The 21,515-nt window shown below is 37.3% G+C and overlaps 2 protein-coding genes across 11 annotated transcripts; both read right to left on the bottom strand.

Moving 5' to 3' along the window:
* Positions 1-326: 326 nt before the first annotated feature.
* LOC137065307 (protein phosphatase 1 regulatory subunit 3A-like) lies at positions 327-2,709 on the bottom strand. Its single transcript, XM_067436916.1, has one exon. The coding sequence runs from the start codon at positions 2,167-2,169 to the stop codon at positions 1,402-1,404; it is 768 nt and encodes a 255-aa protein (XP_067293017.1). The 5' UTR covers positions 2,170-2,709; the 3' UTR covers positions 327-1,401.
* A 166-nt stretch (positions 2,710-2,875) lies between these two features.
* Positions 2,876-21,280, bottom strand: ahcyl2a (adenosylhomocysteinase like 2a). Of its 10 annotated transcripts, none has more exons than XM_067436759.1 (19): positions 20,931-21,280; positions 20,736-20,772; positions 18,255-18,531; positions 16,125-16,236; positions 15,873-16,016; positions 15,671-15,771; positions 13,537-13,639; positions 13,310-13,404; positions 13,086-13,192; positions 12,805-12,921; positions 12,633-12,696; positions 12,434-12,522; positions 12,279-12,349; positions 12,099-12,193; positions 11,891-11,989; positions 5,440-5,508; positions 5,124-5,202; positions 4,915-5,035; positions 2,876-3,525 (listed from the first exon to the last, which is right to left on the bottom strand). In XM_067436759.1, the coding sequence occupies exons 3-19, from the start codon at positions 18,363-18,365 to the stop codon at positions 3,519-3,521; spliced, it is 1,584 nt and encodes a 527-aa protein (XP_067292860.1). In that variant the 5' UTR covers positions 18,366-18,531; positions 20,736-20,772; positions 20,931-21,280; the 3' UTR covers positions 2,876-3,518. The 10 variants fall into 10 exon arrangements, with proteins under 10 accessions (XP_067292860.1, XP_067292861.1, XP_067292866.1 ...); XM_067436760.1 differs by having other exon boundaries at positions 18,255-18,528; XM_067436765.1 differs by lacking the exon at positions 18,255-18,531.
* Positions 21,281-21,515: the final 235 nt, after the last annotated feature.

The following is a 21,515-nucleotide window of genomic DNA, read 5'->3' as shown; positions in this document are numbered from 1 at the left end:
ACATTTCAAACAACATAACATTGTTATGCATACACAGACACAGCAAACACATCAATGTCTTTAAGAAGAGATGATAAAGGTTTAAAAAGACATGGGGGTGAGTAAATGATGACATATTTTTGGGTGACCCTTTTAATCAAATATAGTCAGTTGTACACTTGCTAAATTACTAAAAAGAAGCACATTGTGTTTTAAAGTCTATTAATAAAAATTCATATTCATGAATATATTTCTCTATATTTATACAAGAACTTTCTCATCAAATAGAGTAATATTGCAGAACATTATGACTTATTTATGACCAAACTTTTTCTATTTTGCTTATCAGTGGAAAACTAAAACTCATTTACCCATATTTGTAAGAGACTTATATTTTGAAACAGAAACAGGAAGCTTTGGTAGCATATGAAAACCACTGAATGGAACAACTTGGTTTACTTCTCTTTAAAGCTACGGCTTCCAGAAAGCACAGGTCATGTGGATTTTTAAAAAGTACTAGGGCACCAGGAGAAACAAAAAAATATAGTGGAGGAAAAGTCATTTCTGTCTTGCAAACCACTTGAATTCCAACAAGATTCTGGTCACTAGACAAGCAAACATCACTGTCCTTCTTTACCTTGTTTGCCTAAACTTTCTTCTGCCTCTGGACAGCACTACATTACCTCCATCTAGAGGCACGTTGAGGAAATGTTTTCCCTACTTCAAGACTGAACTGCAGACGATGTTCTCAGATGCAGTAATGTGATTTTGATTATCACAGATTTTCCATCTAAATTGCAGTAGGTAAAACAGCATAAGCTCATTGTTTTGCTTCAGGAGGAACTGTAAAAGGTGGTGCCGTTTCTAGGGTGACCAAACGTCTGGTTTTCCCAGGCCATGTCCTGTTTTTAAGTCCTGTCCTGGCTGTTTTTTTATAAAGTGATGAAAATGTCCTGGTTTTTATTATTTTTCATTGGGCCATTAAATTGACTGGCACTAGGGAAATCTACAAGTATCTCATTGCCGGGCAGAGTCTCCTGGCTTTCGGAAATAAAAATATGGTCACCCTTGCTGTTTCGGTTGTGGTGCTTGTTAACTGACGTCTTTCTGACTCTGCATAGCATGAAAAGCACTGATGATGTGTGATGTCTGTGCAAGCAAGGTGCGCGGAGGTGTAATCACATCAGACTGACGATACACCTTCCACAGACATATATAAATATAAATATATTTAGACCACTTAACTTAGTGATTGCTATCAGGATTTGAAGAGACTTTCAATCAGCATAACAAAACTTTTCTGGAACAAATTGACTACCCTGCCTTTAACTCTGTTATCAAGGTTTTTAGTGTGCAATATGTACTTTCTATAAAAGTACAATTATGCATATTTGTATATTTTTTTTTATAGAGAGACAACTCTCACCTGTTCATTTTAAGACAGCTCTTTCTTCTGTTTTCACATACATTTGGGGGTTTCTCCTTTATTTTTTCACAACAAAACAGAGAGTAGTTCTCTTCATTGTTGTTTGCCCAAAAAGTGCCTAAAGATGTGTCATATCTCAAACAGAAGTCAACCCTCGCACCTTCTTCACCGAATGGTACCAGTGTGAGCTTAAAGGAGAAACAGTCCATCCTACCATTGTTTGACCCAGGTACGTGCTCAGCCAACAGATCAAAATGACTCCTCCATGAATCTAAAGAGGTACGTACATACACCATCTTATCAAAACACACATTCAGCACACGAACGATTCCTCTTAGAGTTGAAGTCCCAGAAAGCAGCTCCAGACTCTCCAGTTCCAGCTTCTGCTTGTGAACCCGCAAGGATAGCTCCTCTACGGTCTGTGGAAGAGTGAAGAGAGGAACCATGTAATACCCCTTATCTTCATTTAAGTCACTCTCCAGAGGGCCTGATGGTCCAGTTACTCCCCGAGCGTCAAACTGTTTCACTGAGACGAGACTCAAACCGAAGGCGTCAGCAAAGGATACTCTTCGGCTGCTTGAAGGGGGAGGCAGGGAGTCATCGGAGGACACTGAACTCCGTCGTCTTGGTATGGGTGAAGATTTGGGCTTGATTCCCTCCAGACCCAGAGACTCCTCATCCTCATCCCAGGGGCAGGTTACCGGCAAGCTCAGGAGGTTAGAGCTGGCCCCAATGGGGCTTTCCAGCGTTCCCACAGACTCCATCCGGCAATGTGGGACAGAGTGAGAGGAACTCAGCCAGTCGACCAGCAACTGACGTGCTGTGACAACTTATGGAACCAAGGTACATTTGACATTGTAGCGAAAAGCCAGCTCTATATTTAGGGCAGAAACAACTTGAGCTATGCAGTCCGAGCTCGGGGGAGCAATGAAAAATGTCACAGACACATTTCAAACAACATAACATTGTTATGCATACACAGATACATATCAATGTCTTAAAGCTATACTGTGTGATATTTTCCCCCATCTAGCAGTGAAAAGGTATATGACCATCCAGTGAATAATAGTTTCTGTTGCTTTCAATTCTGATTTCGTTTTAACTCCTACAGTGGCCGATTTAGTCCAAGATTAACATGGCAATCCCCCTCTTCACATTCGACACGATGCCAAAGGCGAAGCTTGAATTTATGGGTATGTCCCTCTTTGGCTAATGTACTTAAAAGATGGAGGAGCAACATGGCGACCAGCATTTGAACCCCTCAATATGTATTTTCAATGGCATATTATAAACTTACGAGAATACTTGAAAGAAGTAAATATACATTAATGAGCACATATATGTTTGAAAGAACAAAGTGTCTTTAGCTAAGAATAAACTAAAACAGTTACACAGTGTAGCTTTAAAGCAGATGATAGAAGTTAGAAAAATGTGAGGGTGAGTAAATGATAACAGATTTTTTTTGGGTGATCCTTTTAATCATTCTAGTGAGTTGTACACATGCTAAATTGCTAAAAATAAGCACATGCTGTTTTAAATTGTATTCATAAATATTCATATTCATGTAAGTCTGTTTTGACTAAATAAATTTAAGCTCAGCAGCAAGTACCAGAAAACTGTACCAGAATTGATTAGTCTGCTTTAGTTGAAAAAAAACTACAACTTGCAGAATTGCTTAACTTGTTTCTGATGAAGGAATCTCAGTACAGCGTTCCTGGTAATTTTGATGGAACCGCCGCTTATGACAGAATACAGTGTTTCATTAGAGAACCATGAAAGGTTGTAAATAGCATTCTAATAGCATATTATGTTTAGTTTTAGCATTTTCTTTAACCTTTAAAGTGAATAAATATATTGATTTATTATGTCAAAATGATGACGATAATGTTGTACTGTATACATACATAGAACAATAGTAGGGGGAAATTTTTTAGAGTTCACTTTACATTTGTACACTGTCAAAAACCTATAATATCGTGTTGGTAAAGAGTGGGATGAATGAAATCCATGCTGAGTCAAATCTATTTCTACTAAGTTTCCATAGCTTTAGATCCATCTGTTTCCTTTTAAATCTGATGATGAGTTAAAATTGCATTGAGACATCTCTAAGTCCTTAATACCTAAAAACAAAAACACAAGCACACAGTTGTTAAATGTTGCACATTTCTTAATATACAAACCCTATTCCAAAAAAGTTGGGACACTGTACAAATTGTGAATAAAAAAAGGGATGCAATCATTTACAAATGTCATAAACTTATATTTATATTCACAGTAGAATATAGATAACATATCAAATGTGAAAGTGAGACATTTTGAAATGTCATGCCAAATATTGGCTTATTTTGGATTTCATTAGAGCTACACATTCCAAAAAAGTATGGACAGGTAACAATAAGAGGCCGGAAAAGTTAAATGTACATATAAGGAACAGCTGGAGGACCAATTTGAAACTTATTAGATAAATTAGCAATATGATTGAGGAATAAAAAGAGCCTCTCAGAATGGCAGTGTCTCTCAGAAATCAAGATGGGCAGAGGATCACTAATTCCCCCAATGCTGTGGCAAAAAATAGTAGAGCAATATCAGAAAAGAGTTTCTCAGAAAAAAATTATATCATCCACAGATTTAGAGAAACTGGAACAATCTCTGTGTGTAAGGGTCAAGGCCAGAAAACCATACTGGGCACCTGTGATCTTCAGGCCCTTAGAAGTGCAGGCATTTTCTCTGGGCCAATGCTCATTTAAAATGGACTGTGGCAAAGTGGAAAACTGTTCTTTGGTCAGACAAATCAAAATTTGAAGTTATTTTTGGAAAACTGGGACGCCATGTCATCCAGACTAAAGAGGACAAGGACAACTTAAGTTGTTATCAGCGCTCAGTTCAGAAGCCTGCGTCTCTGATGGTATGGGGTTGCACGAGTGCATGTGGCATGGGCAGCTTACACATCTGGAAAGGCACCATCAATGCTGAAAGGTGTATACAAGTTCTAGAACAGCATATATTCCCATCCAGACGTCCTCTCTTTAAGGGAAGACCTTGCATTTTCCAACATGACAATACCAGACCACATACTGCATCAATTACAACATCATGGCTGCGTAGAAGAAGGATCCGGGTACTGAAATGGCCAGCCTGCAGTCCAGATCTTTCACCCATAGAAAACATTTGGTGCATCATAAAGAGGAAGATGCGACAAAGAAGACTTAAGGCATTTGAGCAACTAGAAGCCTGTATTAAACAAGAATGGGACAACATTCCTATTCCAAAATTTGAGCAACTTGTCCCCTCAGTCCCCAGACGTTTGCATAAAAAGAAGAGGGAATGCCACACAGTGGTAAAAACGGCCTTGTCCCAACGTTTTTGAGATGTGTTGATGTCATCTATGTTGTATTCTAAAAAATTAAACTTCCACATCATTGCATTCTGTTTTTATTCACAATTTGTACAGTGTCCCAACTTTTTTGTAATAATTTTAATTTATGAGTATTTTTAAATACATTTCTCACCTGTAGTAACTCGGTTTGAAGGGGCCGTGTTTGCTCAAGCCCATGTATTTGGCTTGATCATCGGAGAGTTCAGTCAGGTGTGCATCAAAGGTCTGAAGATGCAGGCTTGCAACATACTCATCTGGTACACAAAATAGTGAATCAGACATCATTTTGATTTAGTATGGATGAACAATAAGTTCTGGCAGGTCCATTGCGTTTTTTTATACCTAGTTTCTTGGGAAGAAGGTAGACATCTTGCTTGTAACGGCCCTCCGGGGCATTGAAGAGCTCGATCAATGCTAAAGCCTAGAATGTAACAGAAAAATAAACATGTAAACAATTTCAAACCCAACAATTTCCCAGGTCTGTCATGCTTCCCATGTCATGTACATTCTGTTGTACTAAATACAAATGTACTTTCAAAAGTTTTATTGTTCCCCCCAGCTAGTCTTTAATGTTTAGGCTAAGCAAGAGTGGAAGAAACTTCAGCCTTTAGGCTATAAAACCTAATTTAAATTCATGTATTAGCAAACTGCGTCATACCTGTGTGGTGGCTGTGATGGAAAGCACGTATATCGGTACAGTGGAGGAGCTTAGATTAAGGACACGGCCCTGGAATCAAATGGGGTAAAACAGTAACCTTGTCATTAACGTTAAATAATATGCCATGAAGGTTGTAACCAGGAAGTGTTGATTATATTCTTAACATGATTTACACATGTAGGACATGTTCCTAGATCCTTTGTTGTTCCAGGAACATGCCTTTCTTGTTTTTCACTCTTGCTCAAAAGTTTACAGATCCCTTGTAGAATCTGCTAAATTCTTTTTTTTTTTTTTTTATTTATTTTTAATTTATTTTTAATTTATTTTATTTTTTTATTATGCAAACAGACAAGTACAATATTTACAAAATAGAAGTAAGATGCAAAATACAAATACAAGGGCCAACAAAACATAACATGCCAGTACGATGTGTGCGTGTGTATGTATGTGTGTGTGTGTGTGTGTGTGTGTGTGTGTGTGTGTGTGTTTGTGCGTGTAACTGGTGTGGGAGTGTTAATGTATGAATAAAGAATCATGTAGGGAAGTACAACAGACATAACCAAAAAATATATGTGTATAAATAAGGAAATAAAATGGGGTATGAAGAAGGTGACAACAGCAATAGTAATAGCAATATTAATAATAATAACAATAATAATGATAAATCCAATTAATTAGAAATGACAAATAGTATTAATAGTATTATCAGTAGTAGTAATGACAAACATATATACAAATATACTCTTTTCATCCGGAATGAGGGGAAGGTTAAAGGGGTCAGGAAGAGGACAAATAAAAACAATAGTAGTAATAGTAATAATAATATTAATAATGGTAGATATTGATAAAGTCATTAATAGTGATAATAATAGTAGTGGTAACAATGATTTTAATAATAATAACAATAAAAATAATTATAATAATGGTAATATTGATCAGCTATTAATAACAAGGTATTATAAAGCTTTGATACCCCTCATGGCCATGGCATAGGATAGACCTCTGCCAGAGTCGTAATGCAATGGGCTATCAAGGTGAGGTGCTGCCAGGGTCCCGAGATCCATGCCCATCCCCCAGCTGTTCCATAGATGCCACGCTGACCCTATCTTTGTGTTTTTTGTTGTTGTTGTTGTCTGATGTGTTTGTCAACTAGTGTATAATGCATTAAAACAAACGTGGCGTGTAGCATGGAACCTGCCCAGTCCAAAGCCCACGCAGGCCGCCATGTCCACGCCACATTTACCCTATATATGTGCCTTTTTTTTTTCTTTTTCTTTTTTTTTTTTTTTTTTCTCCTGATTTAAACTAGTTTTATGCTCCAAATGAATGTGTGTGCACCTCACCTAATATGTAAAGCATTAAAACAGCGCGACAACTACTAGCTGGAGGGCGAAAGACCAAGGCCCCCGGCCCCACCTCACCCCCACCCACGACTAATCAGAACCGCACATGACAGGGATTAGTATGCCACAACCATCCAGGGTCCACAAGCGCAGAGAGAGAGAGAGACAGAGAGAGAGAGAGAGAGAGACAGAGAGAGAATAGAAAGAGAGAGAATAGAAAGGGAGATAGAGATAGAGAGATAGATAGAGAGAGAGATAGAGACAGAGAGAGATTCCAATATAATCTTATAAGCAATTTTATTTATTTAATAATAGTCTGTGTTGCTACCTCTTCCTGAAACCCCCCCCCCCCCCCATTATTGATGGTGTATCATTAAGGGTGGCTTCAGACAAAGAAGGTGAGTGGATTCATGACTGTTGGAAGTTAAACAGAGCTGACCAAGAAGGGTGTAATTCTGATGTATCATTTTGAGTAGAGGTAGACAAGTTTTCCATGGAGATGTACTCTATTAGTAAATTTTTCCAAGTTGTAATGTGTATGGTGTTTCTTGATTTCCAGTTCATGAGGATAGTTTTCTTGGCGATGGTTAGGGCCACTAGGAGTAACTGACTGTTTGTACTGTCTAAACTGATTATGGATATGTCACCTAATATACAGAGAGAGGGAGATAGTGGGATGTGACAACCCATAAGGTTGGATAGTGAGTCAGTAACGTTCTCCCAAAATGTTTTAACTGAGGTGCAATGCCAAATAGCGTGTAAATAGGTGTCTGGGGTGTTTTGTGTGCAATGTGAGCATGTTTCTGAAGAAAAACCCATTTTAAATAATTTCTGTCCAGTTAGGTGGGATCTATGAAGAACTTTATACTGTATAAGTTGTAAGTTGGCGTTTTTTGTCATGAAGTAAATATTTTTACAAATTTGTGACCAGAAAGCGGCATTGGGAGTAATGGATAAGTCTGATTCCCATTTAGCATTGGGCAGGCTTAATGTGTTGTCTGATTTGGATATTATTTTATATATTTTGGAGAGTAGTTTTTTGGGGGATGTTATATTAATTAGCTCTAAGATTGGAGGAGGAAGATCTAGATTAATTGTCTGAGTGTCGATTTTTGATTGAATAGATGACTTGATTTGTAAATATTCCAAAAAACAATTACTCCCAATGCCGTACTTCAGAACTAAGTGGGAAAATGGTGCCCAGTTATTATTAAGGAGGATGTGTTGAAGTTGTGTGATGCCCTTATCTACCCATGTGCGTAAGTTGAGTGGCTTCTTGTTAACTATAAAATCAGGGTTATTCCAGATCGGGGTGAATTTAGATGGTGCAAGAGGAGTGTTTGTGATTTGATGAAATTTCCACCAGGCTGTCAAAGCTGCGGCTATTGTTGGTGTTTTAAAACAGTGATGCTTTTTGATTGTCTGAGTATGGAAAGGTAGTTCTGAAATGTTAATGTCTTTGCAAATTGACTGTTCAACATCTAGCCATGTGCTTTCTGATGGGTTAGGATGAATCCATTTGTATATATTTTGGAGTTGATTGGCCAAAAAATAGTGGTAGAAATGTGGTGCTTCCAGTCCTCCTTGTGCTTTTGGTTTCTGTAGAGTAGTCAATTTAATTCGTGGGGTCTTATTTTTCCAATAGAATTTAGTGACGATTGAGTCTAGTGATTTAAACCAAGTGAGGGTGGGTAGTGCAGGAGTCATTGTAAATAAATAGTTTAATTTAGGGAGTATAGTCATTTTGATTACTGATATTCTGCCCATAATGGATAGTGGTAGATTCATCCAGCGGTACAGGTCATCATTTATTGTTTTCAGTAATGGTGTAAAGTTGAGTCCAAACAGCTCTGACAGCCTAGGGGAAATATTAATGCCTAAGTATGTGATATAGTTGGTGCACAAAGGAATAGGTGGTGTCTGGGATGTCACATCCAAGCTGTTGGAATGTAATGAGAGTATAGCAGATTTACTCCAGTTAATCGAGTATTCAGAGATATTTGAGAATGAATCAATGAGTTTAATCGTTTCTTGTAGTGATGATGGAGGATCTTGTAAATATAGCAATATATCATCAGCGTAAAGACTAATTTTGTGGTGCATGTTTATTGTTTGAATTCCTTTAATGTAGCTGTTTTGACGGATAGCTGCTGCTAATGGCTCAATGAAAATGGTAAATAATGAAGGTGAGAGTGGGCATCCTTGTCTAGTCCCCCGTTGTAGTGTGAAGGTGCGTGATGTTAATCCATTAGTGATGACAGTGGCTGAAGGTGATGTATATAGAATTTTGATCCAATTAATGAATGACTCCCCAAAACCAAACCTCTCTAATGTGGAAAACAGGAACTTCCAATTGACCCTATCAAAAGCTTTTTCTGCATCGAGACTAACTATGATGGTTTTGGTTTTTTGAGTTGATGAATAATGCATTAAGTTAAATAGTCTACGTGTGTTACTGGATGAGAGTCTACCTTTGATGAAACCGGTTTGATCTGGATGGATTATAAATGGTGTGACTTTTTCTATTCTATGCGCTAGTGCTTTAGTGATGATTTTAATGTCTACATTGATTAGGGAAATCGGGCGATAACTTGAAGGTAATGTTGGATCTTTATTTGGTTTAAGAAGGAGTGAAATTGTGGCAGTGTTTATACTATCTGGGAGTTTTGATTTTTGTTTTGATTCAGTTATCATACGGATGAAGAGTGGCGATAAAGTTGACCAAAAGTGTTTGTAGAACTCAGCAGGGAATCCATCAGGGCCTGGTGCTTTATTGTTTGGCATGAGTTTAAGGGCATTCAAAAGTTCATATTCTGATAAGGGTGCTTCAAGAGTATTTATATGATCTTTACTGAGTTGAGGCAAGTTGATATTGTTGAGAAATGAGTTGATTTCTTTCTGATCTGGGTCTTTATCGGAGGAATATAATTTACTGTAAAAATTGTGAAAGATTTGATTTATTTCTTCTGGTGAGTTGGTGGAATTCCCTGCTGTTTCTCTAATCACTGGTATTGTAGCTTTTTCTTTATTTTGTTTGATTTGATTTGCCAGATATTTACCAGATTTGTTATTATGATGGAAGCTTTCTTGCCTTAGCCTATGAATTAGGAATTGTGTATGTTTATTGATTAATTCATTCAATTTGAGTTTATATTTTCTTAATGAATCCTGTGTTTCTTCTGTTGGGTTATTGATGTTAATGTCTTCTAGTTGTTTAATTTTTTGTTCCAATTCTACCTGTTTGTCCTTTTCCTTCCTTTTTTTGTAAACAGAGAATGAAATTTTTTTCCCTCTTAGTACGGCTTTTCCCGTTTCCCACAGAAGAGATGGGGATACTTCCGGGGAGTCATTCATCTCTAGAAAGCATGCCCACTCTCGTTTGAAATAACTGTCAAAATCATGATCTTTCAGGAGAGATGTGTTAAATCGCCATCTGGTAGTAGGTTTATTTCGACTAGTTGTGTTCCACTTTAATGTTACCGGGGCATGATCACTAATTACTATTGGATGGATCTTTGATTCAGAAATGTTTGATATGATAGAATTACTGGTAAGAAAGAAGTCAATGCGGGAATATGAGTGGTGTACTGGTGAGTAGAATGAGTATTCTTTACTGTTAGGATGCTGTAGACGCCAACTATCGCCAAGACCAAAATCACTCATGAACTGTTTTATGGTTTCTGCAGATTTCCAAATGCGTTTATTGCCTAAACTATTACATTTATCCATTGTTGAATCTAGAACTGTGTTGAAATCACCTGCAATTATGACTGGACAATTAGAAAATTTTGAAATTGAAGAAAAAAAAGTCTGAAAAAAAGCTGGGTCATCTGTGTTTGGGCCATATAAGTTACCAATTGTGACAGGGCTATTATTAATGGAGATGTTTATGATAATGAAACGTCCTTCAGAGTCTGTAATGGTGGAATTATGAACAAAAGTGATTTTTTTTATTTATTAGAATGCATACTCCTCTTTGTTTTGTGTTGTAGTGAGCCGAGAATAAATGACTATAATTTGATGATTTAATATTTTTATAATCTGATTCTGATAGATGTGTTTCTTGCAGGAGACATATGTCAGCTTGTAGTTTATTTAAATGATTAAAAACTTTGACCTTCTTTGTCTGAGAACCAAGTCCACGAACATTCCAGGTTACAAAAGTGATAGATGACATGTTTTAGTGAAAAATAGACAGAAATGTATATTACCGGTAATGTGTGGGCCTGTTAGTACTGTATATGTATTCATGTGAGTGTATATATTCGACTGTGTGTAGTAGTGTATATGTGTGTGTGCAATGTTGTTAGCAGAATAACATAAATACAGAAACAACTGACAGAATATGCACAGCAGAACAGCAAATTCTAATTGCTTTAACAAATAAGAGGGATCATACAAAATGTATGTTATTTTATATATATATATTTTTTTTTTGTATCTGTCCTGAATAAGCTATTTTACATGGTATATAAAAGATGTGTGCATATAGTCTACAAGACAAAAAACAGCCATGGATCATCCAGGGAACGACACAGTATTGAGAATCGAGGGTATGTAAACTTTTATACGGGTCATTTGAATAAATTCAGCTGTTTTTTTGTCTTGTAAACTTTAAATGTCTTTATGTAAAATATCTTATTAAAGGACAGTAATAAATAAAAAATAACATGCATTTAGTTTGATCCCTCTTATTGTGTTAAAATAATTAACATTGATTGATTCTGCAAGGGGTGTGTAAACTTTTGAGCACGACTGTATGTGCATTATCCACCTTATTTTTAACATAAGAGCAGCACAGCATTTTTTTTCCTTGAGTGTGTGAGGCTTTCTGTGTCAGTTATTTTGTGTCTGTGTCAGTTATAAATAACTGTTTTAAGTTATTTTATTTTGTTGCAAACTTGTATTTGTTATCATATTTTCATTTAATATCAGAATATTTAAACACACTGGTTTGTAACAGTTTTACCATTTACTGCACTTTGTTGTTTTTTATAGTTATTTACCCATAGCAGATAATGAATCTGAAGTCTTGCACATTCACAGGAAATAGCTTATTTCCGTGTTAAAAAATAAGGTGTTTTATATTTCTCATAGTATCCATTCACCTCAGCTAGAAGAACTATTCTCTTTCCATCCGGCCAGATAATGTGATCCACTTGTGCTCTCACATGCTGCCATGCTAACTCCGGGGTTCTCAAACAGGTCTGAAAATTCAACAGTTAATACAAATTATAAGAAACGCAAGCAATTCAATTACAAGCATTCAATTGTCATCACTAATCGTGCATCTTATCGTGTCCTACGGCCACTTACAACATCGATTTCTGTATTAGAGCGTCCCATGTTGCAGACAACGCAACCATTCTTCATTAGGTCCATGTGCTCCCTCACAACAACATTTTTGTTTCCTGTGTAGATTTAGTTGTCAAAGGAAATAACACTGTAAGTGTTAAGTACAGCAATCCATTGCTTTATTTATATTGTGCAACTTGCCTGTGCAGGTGATGACCATGTCCACTTGTCTTACAATATCACCTAGTTTGGACAATCGAAAGCCATCCATGCTATTTGAAATAGAACTGGTTGTCAGGTGTGATACTACTGTCATGGATAGTTTTTTTCTTTCTTTCAAATAACTAATGTCTTACCATGCTTGTAGAGCGCAGATGGGGTCGATTTCAGTCACATACACAACAGATCCCATTGCTTTCAGAGCAGCAGAACAACCTTTTCCCACCTGTGGGCATCAATATTTACACTTACACAAACTAATGCAGGTGACGGACACATTTCTCAGCTGGCATATTGACAATAGAGACAAAAATGTATTTGAATCAGGAAATTTACCTCCCCGTATCCACATACAGCCACCTGCTTTCCCCCAAACATTACATCAGCTGTCTTTTTAAGACTGAGGTATATAGGAATGAGACAGAAAGTAGTTTTAATCATTAAAATACTGTTAATTTAGTAATTTAATGCATACAAATATAATATGTACTGTATACCATCATCTTACCTATCCAGAATAGACTCCCTGCAGCAGTAGAGGTTGTCAAACTTCTGTTTAGTGACAGAGTCGTTTACATTTATGGCCGGTACACAGAGTTTTCCAGCTTTAGAGAGGTGATGAAGCCTGATATATGTGACGCAAACATTTTTTCTTTACATATGCAAAGCTGTTTAGTGTAGTGTAGTGCCATTTTCTCTTTAATATGGAATTAAAGCTTGTTTTATGAAGAGCATTTTTGCTTTTTTATGCACAAGTGACAAATGACGAGGCTTAGAATGTGACTCAACCTGTGAATGCCGGTGATACTTTCTTCAACAATACCCTTGACTTTCTTGAAGAGGTGAGGATATTTCTTGTATATCCAATGTGTCATATCTCCTCCATCATCGAGGATCTAAAGAAATAAAAAGCCATTAACAAACTTCTATTTGCAGGAGAAAACAGACAAGATGAGATAACACTATTGATTCTTGAAGGGAAAGTGGTCTCGTATCGTTGAAGTGAATCCTACCATGTTTGGCTCCCAGCCCTCCACATTTACACAGTGATCAATACACCACCAGAAGTCATCCTCAGATTCTCCCTTCCATGCAAACACTGGAAAATCTGCCATGGAGAGCAGAGGACACAACAAGGGAGAAAGCAAAAAGGGTAACTTAGCAGATGCCAACACCAAAAATGAACAATGGAGTCTAACTAATTATCATTAGGCAACTAGAATAGGAGTTTATTTTTCACCTTGCTCTGCTAAAGCAGCAGCCACTTCATCCTGAGTGGAGAAAATATTGCAGGCTGCCCACCTGCACTGAGCCCCTAACACAGTCAGAGTCTCCAGCAGCACCTGTTGAGAGAAATGTATATTTAAACACACTACCGTTCAAAGGTTTGGGGTTGGTAAGGTTTTGTTATAGAATTGAATATATTTTAAAATGTAATTTATGATGCAAAGTTGAATTTTCAGCATCCAGTCTTCAGTGTCACATGATTATTCAGAAATCATTTTGATATGCCGATCAGCTTCTCAAGAAACATTTATTATTATTATCAATGTTGAAAACAGTATAGCTTAATATTTTGTGTTCAAAAGAACAGCATTTATTTGAAATTGACAACTTTCATAACATTATAAATGCCTTTATTCTCACGTTTGATCGATCTAAGGTGTGCTGAAAGTATTCTTTTTTTTTAAACCTAAACAGTAGTATATATAAATTTGCACTGTATAATCAACTTAGATAGGGGATATTGGAGTTGATAGGGATTTCATGTAGGGATGCACCAATATGAATATTTAGGCTGATACCGATAACCGATAATTGTTTATACTTGTAAGCCAATAACCAATATTTTAGCCTATAAATCTAAATCCAAATTCAAATTTTTGAGAGCCTGATTACAAGTCTCAAAAGTCCCACTATTAAAATCCATGTCCCAGGCATTATAATGGGAACATTATAATTGTATGTAGCCTTTATGACACATTGCACTTAACCGTATTTTCTTTTTTTGAAGCGACTCAGTGACTTTGAACAGGGCACATCTGAAGTGTCCCAGCTGAAGGAAACAATTAATTATTTATCTGCTTTAATATATCAGCCAACTTTTCTTATCGTCCCAATACCAATGACATTAAAAATTAATATACACTCAACTAAAGGATTATTAGGAACACCTAATAATACTGTGTTTGACCCCCTTTCACCTCCAGAACTTCCTTAATTCTACATGCCATTGATTCAACAAGGTGCTGAAAGCATTCTTTAGAAATGTTGGCCCATACTGATAGGATAGCATCTTGCAGTTGATGGAGATTTGTGGGATGCACATCCAGGGCACTAAGCTCCCGTTCTACCACATCCCAAAGATGCTCTATTGGGTTGAGATCTGGTGACTGTGGGGGCCATTTTAGTACAGTGAACTCATTGTCATGTTCAAGAAACCAATTTGAAATGATTCAAGCTTTGTGACATGGTGCATTATCCTGCTGGAAGTAGCCATCAGAGGATAGATAAATGGTGTTCATAAAGAGATGGACATGGTCAGAAACAATGCTCAGGTAGGCCATGGCATTTAAACGATGCCCAATTGGCACTAAGGGGCCTAAACTGTGCCAAGAAAACCTCCCCCACACCATTACACCACCACCAAAGGCCTGCAAAGTGGTAGCAAGGCATGATGGATTCATGTTCTCATTCTGTTTACGCCTAATTCTGCCATCGGCCTCAAGGTTGTGCGTGCTGTGGCTTCACAAATGCTTTGCTGCATACCTCGGTTGTAACGGCTGGTTATTTCAGTCAAAGTTGCTCTTCTATCAACTTGAATCATTCGGCCCATTCTCCTCTGACCTCTAGCATCAACAAGGCATTTTCGCCCACAGGACTGCCGCATACTGGATGTTTTTCCTTTTTCACACCATTCTTTGTAAACCCTAGAAATGGTTGTGTGTGAAAATCCCAGTAAGTGAGCATATTGTGAAACACTCAGACTGGCGCTTCTGGCCCCAACAACCATGCCACGCTCAAAATTGCTTAAATCAACTTTCTTTCCCATTCTGACATTCAGTTTGGAGTTCAGGAGATTGTCTTGACCAGGACCACACCCCTAAATGCATTGAAGCAACTGCCATGTGATTGGTTGATTAGATAATTGCATTAATGAGAAACTGAACAGGTGTTCCTAATAATCCTTTAGGTAAGTGTATATCGGCCGATACCGATATGGTGGCCGATATATCATGTTTTATTTGTGCTGCTGACCTTGTATAACAGGTTTTGTTTCTGTAGTAACTGTAGTAGTTTTGTAGTATTTTTTTCTGTCTGCATGATATAGAATAAAAATGCTGTGACGATTACAGATGCAGATACAGACTTACAGCTGTCTGGGCTGTGACGTGGGTACATCCCACTATTTTAGCCCCTGCCAGTGGTTTTTCTCCTTGAGCTGCTTTTCTTAAGGCCATTAGTGCAGTCATCTCTTCAACAAATAAAGGTGCACAAAAATTCATTACATTCCTTTATGTAGTCTGGTTGCATAATGTGTATTTCTTGCTTATATGTAGTAAACTGTATGCCTACCATCCTCAGCAAGCTCTATCTCTCGGCGGCCATAGTCTGCCAGCTTGATGTTTTTGACGCAGAAGTCCCCGTTCCCTTTGGAGTTAATCTGTAGCCTGTCTCGAGGAAAGACCTCATCCTCTAGATTTTCTGCATCTGAACCCCCTAAAAATAATAAAAGAAGTAAGGAAACTGGAATCAGAGATTGTGATGAAAATATAAAGAACTACTAAAAACATTCCAATTTTCCAGTTTTAATAAGCTTTCATCTACCTGAGCTGTTGCTGTCTGTGGAGGATTGAGAAATAGAGTGGGACAGAGAGCGGCGTCCCGTCTTTGTTAATCGACTGTTGAATTCTTGCGTCTGCTCAGGATACTGGATTTGCTAAGGGAAAAACATATATATATATATATGGTTTAATTTGTATTCAAATATCTTAATAATAAATATAATCTCAAGATAAAAATGGACAATTATACTGAGAAATCAAAATACAAAATTTTAACATTACATCTCAGTATAATTGTCCATTTTTATCTAGTTGAGATGATTGATCAAGTTTTGATATTTGAATACAATTGAAACCAGAGTTCCAAAATATTATAGCCATTTCTCAAAATAATAGAAGCATTATAACGATTTATCTTTATAGGAATATTTGGACGTTACATTCACAAAAATGATTTCAAGTACAGGCAGGAGATCTTAAAGACCAGCTATACAGTAACTAGCACTTGCTTACTAACTCACAAACTAAACTAAGAAAGGAAAACTTGAAATTAAACACGCCATCATTTTTATTTGTTTGTTAAGGTCCTTTGTTTTAACTTCTGGTAAAATGCATTCACTGAGTATTTAAATAAAAAGTGCTGACACTGATCAACTATATAAGCAAGTTAATGAAAAAAAGTTAACTTGAGCACCAGTTAAAATAAATCTTCACTCTAGGGTTAGAAATAAAAATGTGTCGCTGTATTCAATAAACTAATATAACACTACTCAATACAAAACAATATACAAACTTCTACAAATCACAAAAACTGACCACAAGAAATGTTTTAGTTTCACATTACCCACTTCTAACAAAAGGCAAATTCTTCCTAAAGAGATTAGAAATACCTTGATGTTAAGTGATAAAACAGCATCTTTTGATTCCCTGTTTTTAGTGAGACTAACCAGGCTGTAGACTTTCCTCATGGTGTCTAATCCGCTTGAGAAATGCGTAGAAAAACTCCCACGTAAGCATTTAAAGGCTGAATCACAACAGTAATTGTTGTGCCATAATGTTTAATAAGCGGGCTTGAGAAGCATGGGTCCACTGTCAGATGAAATCCTACACTGTGAGAACAAAGCCTTTACAATAAATTCTCTCTCTTGTCAGCTCACGCGATTCGACAATGATTAAAGTCTGTGAGGTCACAAAAGTTCCTACAAGTCATTTATTAATTCTGGCCCAGCTGCTACCGTATGATGTTAAGTGCACTGGTCTGTGTTCAGCCCTCTGCTCATGGTTGTTAATGAGGATCAAGAACTGGTTATTTGGTTACACGTCATTTAGCAGGCATGTTTGATCTAAAATGACTTTCTATTACTAAAAGGACAGTCCCCTTGGAGCAACCTGAGGTCAAGTGTCTCATTCAAGGACAAAATGGAGGTAGAGCAACTACATTTAGGTCACCAAACCTATTTACTCCTACCTCATGCGGTATAATAAAACAGCCAGTTTTCTTCATACAGAGACAGTCCCCAACTGGGGGTTTTAAGGATAAAATGGAGTTAAGGGAACTTAATGGCTCTCAGATTCAAAGCTTACTCCTTCCAGTGATTAAAACCAGAACATTTAGGTAACCAGATAGGTTACCCCTACCCCACCTAAAATAAAACTACCAGGTCGCTTCTCACAGAGACTTTGGCACAACGTATAGGGTCAAGTGTTAAAGGACAAAATGGGTTTCCAAATATGTGCACTCCACAAACATTAAATTCCTTACAAATCTGATATTACACAGGAAATTGAGAGTTCTGTTGCTTTTGGGACATTCCTGTTGAAGCAACCTGGGATCAAGCACCTTGTTGATGGACAAAATGGTGATAAAGGTCCTCACCAACTCTCAGATTCTCATTTTCCAAGGATTAACCTCAGCACTTCCATGCATTCAAATGTCCAGGACAGACATTTAAACCCCTCTAAATCTGGTATGCAACAGGAAATTGATAGTTCTGTTGCTTAAGGGACATTCTCATTGAAGCAAGATCAAGCACCTTGTTGAAGGACAAAATAGTGGTAAAGTGTGTGTTACCAGCCCAGATTAGAAACAGGAAATTGAACGTAGTAACAAGTCTACATGGTACATTTAGTAAACACTTAACAATGCTTTAACATATTTTGTAAAAGCACTTACTCTTTTTGTTCTTGGCGCTTCACTAACAGCTCCATCATTTGCATCGAACACTTCCTCGCTGTTCTGCATTGTTACGAGAGCAGGCCGCCAGTTGGTTGCCGCCTCCAGCATTCTCAATAACTTGGAGCTAATTGTTGGTGGTTTTGAAGAATCTCCATCTTCTCTTTCCAGAGCTGAAGAAATTGCAGCTTCGCCATTCTGGCTGCTCTCTTCTATGCTTCCATTGTCTTCCAATGGTGGAGTTGCAGTCTGAATATCTGGTTCAGTGTTGAGACTGCTGTCCATTTTTATGTGTTTATTTGAGAGTTACAGAAGTTACAGACAGTTGCTCTTTTAAACAGACATGGGTTTTAAAGGTGTATAAACATTGAAAACTGATTGTGGAAACAGAGGCTGTGAATAGCATAGGGGCAGAGGAGGGTTTTCAAGAATCTTTGGGATTGGTTTAATACTGTTTGATGCTGTTAAACGGTCGGTGGTGACTACTGGGTTTGATATTGGGTTCAGGGTTGTACCCCCTTATAGCTACACTACCATTCAGAAGTTTGAAGTCAATCAGTAGTTTTTATAGTTATTTTTTTGAAAGAAATTAATACTTTTATTCTGCAAGGGACATTAAATTCATGATTCACATTCAGTTTTAAATTAGTTATTGTGTTCACCGTTATGAATTATAGGATGATAATAGTGTTCTTTTTTATTTTCAGGAGATTTCAAACTATCATTAAAGTAATATAATGTTTGAGGAAAGTTTACAGGAAACTCGCCCGTTGTGTTGGCTAAACACAGTGACAGAAGGTCACCCCATTTAACAGGTTTTACTTCTGTTTTAGTTTCATTCTGAAGTGTAGCTAGATGGTCATTGCTAACTTTAACTTCTAACAGATTTAAAACCGATTTTTTTATTTTATTTATATTAGGGCTGGGCGATATGGCCCAAAAAAAAAATCCCCGATTTTTTCACCAAAAATTCGATTTACGATTTAAAACGATTTTTTCCCCCTCCTACTTAAAATCAGTCTGCAGATGACAAAGAAATTGTTCAAAACAAGTTTTAACTTTATTTTGTTTAGGTAAAATTAAATATTTGCAGCTTGGTAGAAGTGCCACCTGGGGTGCAAAACTTTCAGCATGTGAATAACCCCCGACTATTCCACAGTATAAATGGGCACCATATCTTTTGCAATATACAGTATACATATCAAAGGTTTATGAATTGATATGCAGATAAAATTAACTTTTATTAACAACAGTAATGTGCAAAAAAAGTATAGGGAAAATTTAAATGTAGCCTAATGCTCTTATTAAATATAGATTAGCATTGTTCTTCAATAGTCTCACACTGAACTGATCGACAGCTTCAGTGATTATTAAAGGAGCTCTTTACTTTACTGTAATTTAGTCACAATTTGAAGAAAAGTTTAGTTTTTCCTGAGACTGTGACTTCGTACTTTCCATACATTAGGGAGTGAAAATCGCTAATAAATCAATAAGTGCTCTTCTGCTGGTTATAGTGGTGGGCATTTCATATCTTTTTTAAAATAAAAATGCTACAAAATGGATTACACATTTAAAAAAAATAAACTAAAAAAAACATTCAACTATTTCTTTCACAAGACCCCTTTAAACTTTTAGTTTTACAAACCATCACATTAAAAATAACATTACAATCGGATATCTAGAGCTTTGAAGTGCTGGAAATAAGTGTGAAGCTCTTGAAAACCATTGGAAAGTGCTTGAATTTCAATCTCAAAAGGTTGTACGAATCCTGAGATAAATAATGACAACAACAACATTAAATCCATGTGGTTTTACTACAGTACAATCGTGGTAAATGTTGGTGTTTTGTGACTGAAACCCCTGACCTTCGCTCAGCTCTGTTTGATCTGATATCTGTGGTTTATAACAGAATTCTGCGCCGACCGCTTCCACTAGATCACAGTAGCAATGGTGTGTTGATTTAAACGGTCTCTCACTGGATCACCAGCGCTGTGTATCGTGTCTGTCACGAGATTGGCCCGTGTGTGAGCTCGCGCTGCGTTCGTGTCAGCGCAGCTTTAAATGAGTATAGCGCCTACCGCGGTTCCGTTCAGACTTCAAACACACTTTGCAGCGGGGTATTGTTAATTGTTCTGTGAAAAACTGAACCAATTACGAATGACACGGTATGTTGTTAGACGCGATCCTTGTTGTTTGTGTACCTCTGTGGCAAACGCGCGCGGGGAGGGCTGAGCCATTACGGGAGCTCAGAGGGGAGCGTCGGCGGATTTGAAAGAGAAAACCGATTTTCATTCACAAAAATCGTCGTAAACTAAAAACTCGAATTAATTCATAAAATCGATTTATCGCCCAGCCCTAATTTATATATTATACACTGTCTGATCCAGTAGCAGCTCCTTGCAGTAAATTTAGGCAGGGCAGATTTTGTAAGCTTAAAGGGTTTTTCACCCCAAAATTTAAATTATTTAATTAATTACTCACCCTCATGTCGTTGGACACCCATAACACCTTCGTTCATCTTCGGAACACAAAAGAAGATATTTTTGTTGAAAGCTGATGGCTGAGAAAGGCTTCAAAAAGGCCTCCATTGGCATTCAGTACATTTCCACTGACCCACTCACAAGACCCATAAAAGGCACTAAAGACTTCGTTACAAAGTCCTTCTCACTACAGTACCTTCAAATGTGTCCTCCGAAGGTAGCATTTTCCAGGTTTCGAACGCAGCCATCTTGGTCTTCTGGAGCGAGGTTAACGTGAGGTAGCATTAAAAAAGTCTAAAAATCTGCCTCAATGGCAGCAGTTCCACGCTGCACTTCCATTTCTCACCACAGATTTACATTGGAAAAACTCTGGGGGCGCTGTAGAGCTGGGGAGGGCTCTGAGACGACTGCCCCGCTTTCAGAATCAATATCGTCTATGATCATGATTCATGTCTGCCGAAGCCATGCGCTAAATTTTAATATATCCTCTCAATTTACGACTTAAAATAGTCCAGAAAATAAGAGGTCTATGTTTGGATGAATCTTAAAGACACTTACAGACGATGCGCAGCTGGACTGATCAAGATGAACTGATGAAGTCTCTCAATTTTAACGTGGTCGCCTAAAAGGGTTGGTGGCTGCCCCTTTTTGTTGCACATTTTAATGGCTTGTTGATACTGCAATGTCGCCTACAGTAAACAAACTGTTAATTGGATCTGCTTCTTATAATGAAAGGTCAGCTGTATACAGTTCTCTCCAGTTCTGTTCATCACATCGATGT

This window comes from Pseudorasbora parva, chromosome 25 (assembly GCF_024679245.1).
Source record: "Pseudorasbora parva isolate DD20220531a chromosome 25, ASM2467924v1, whole genome shotgun sequence".
NCBI lineage: Eukaryota > Metazoa > Chordata > Actinopteri > Cypriniformes > Gobionidae > Pseudorasbora > Pseudorasbora parva.
Note: the sequence above shows the minus strand (reverse complement) of the source record. Positions and strands in the feature narration are given on the sequence as shown.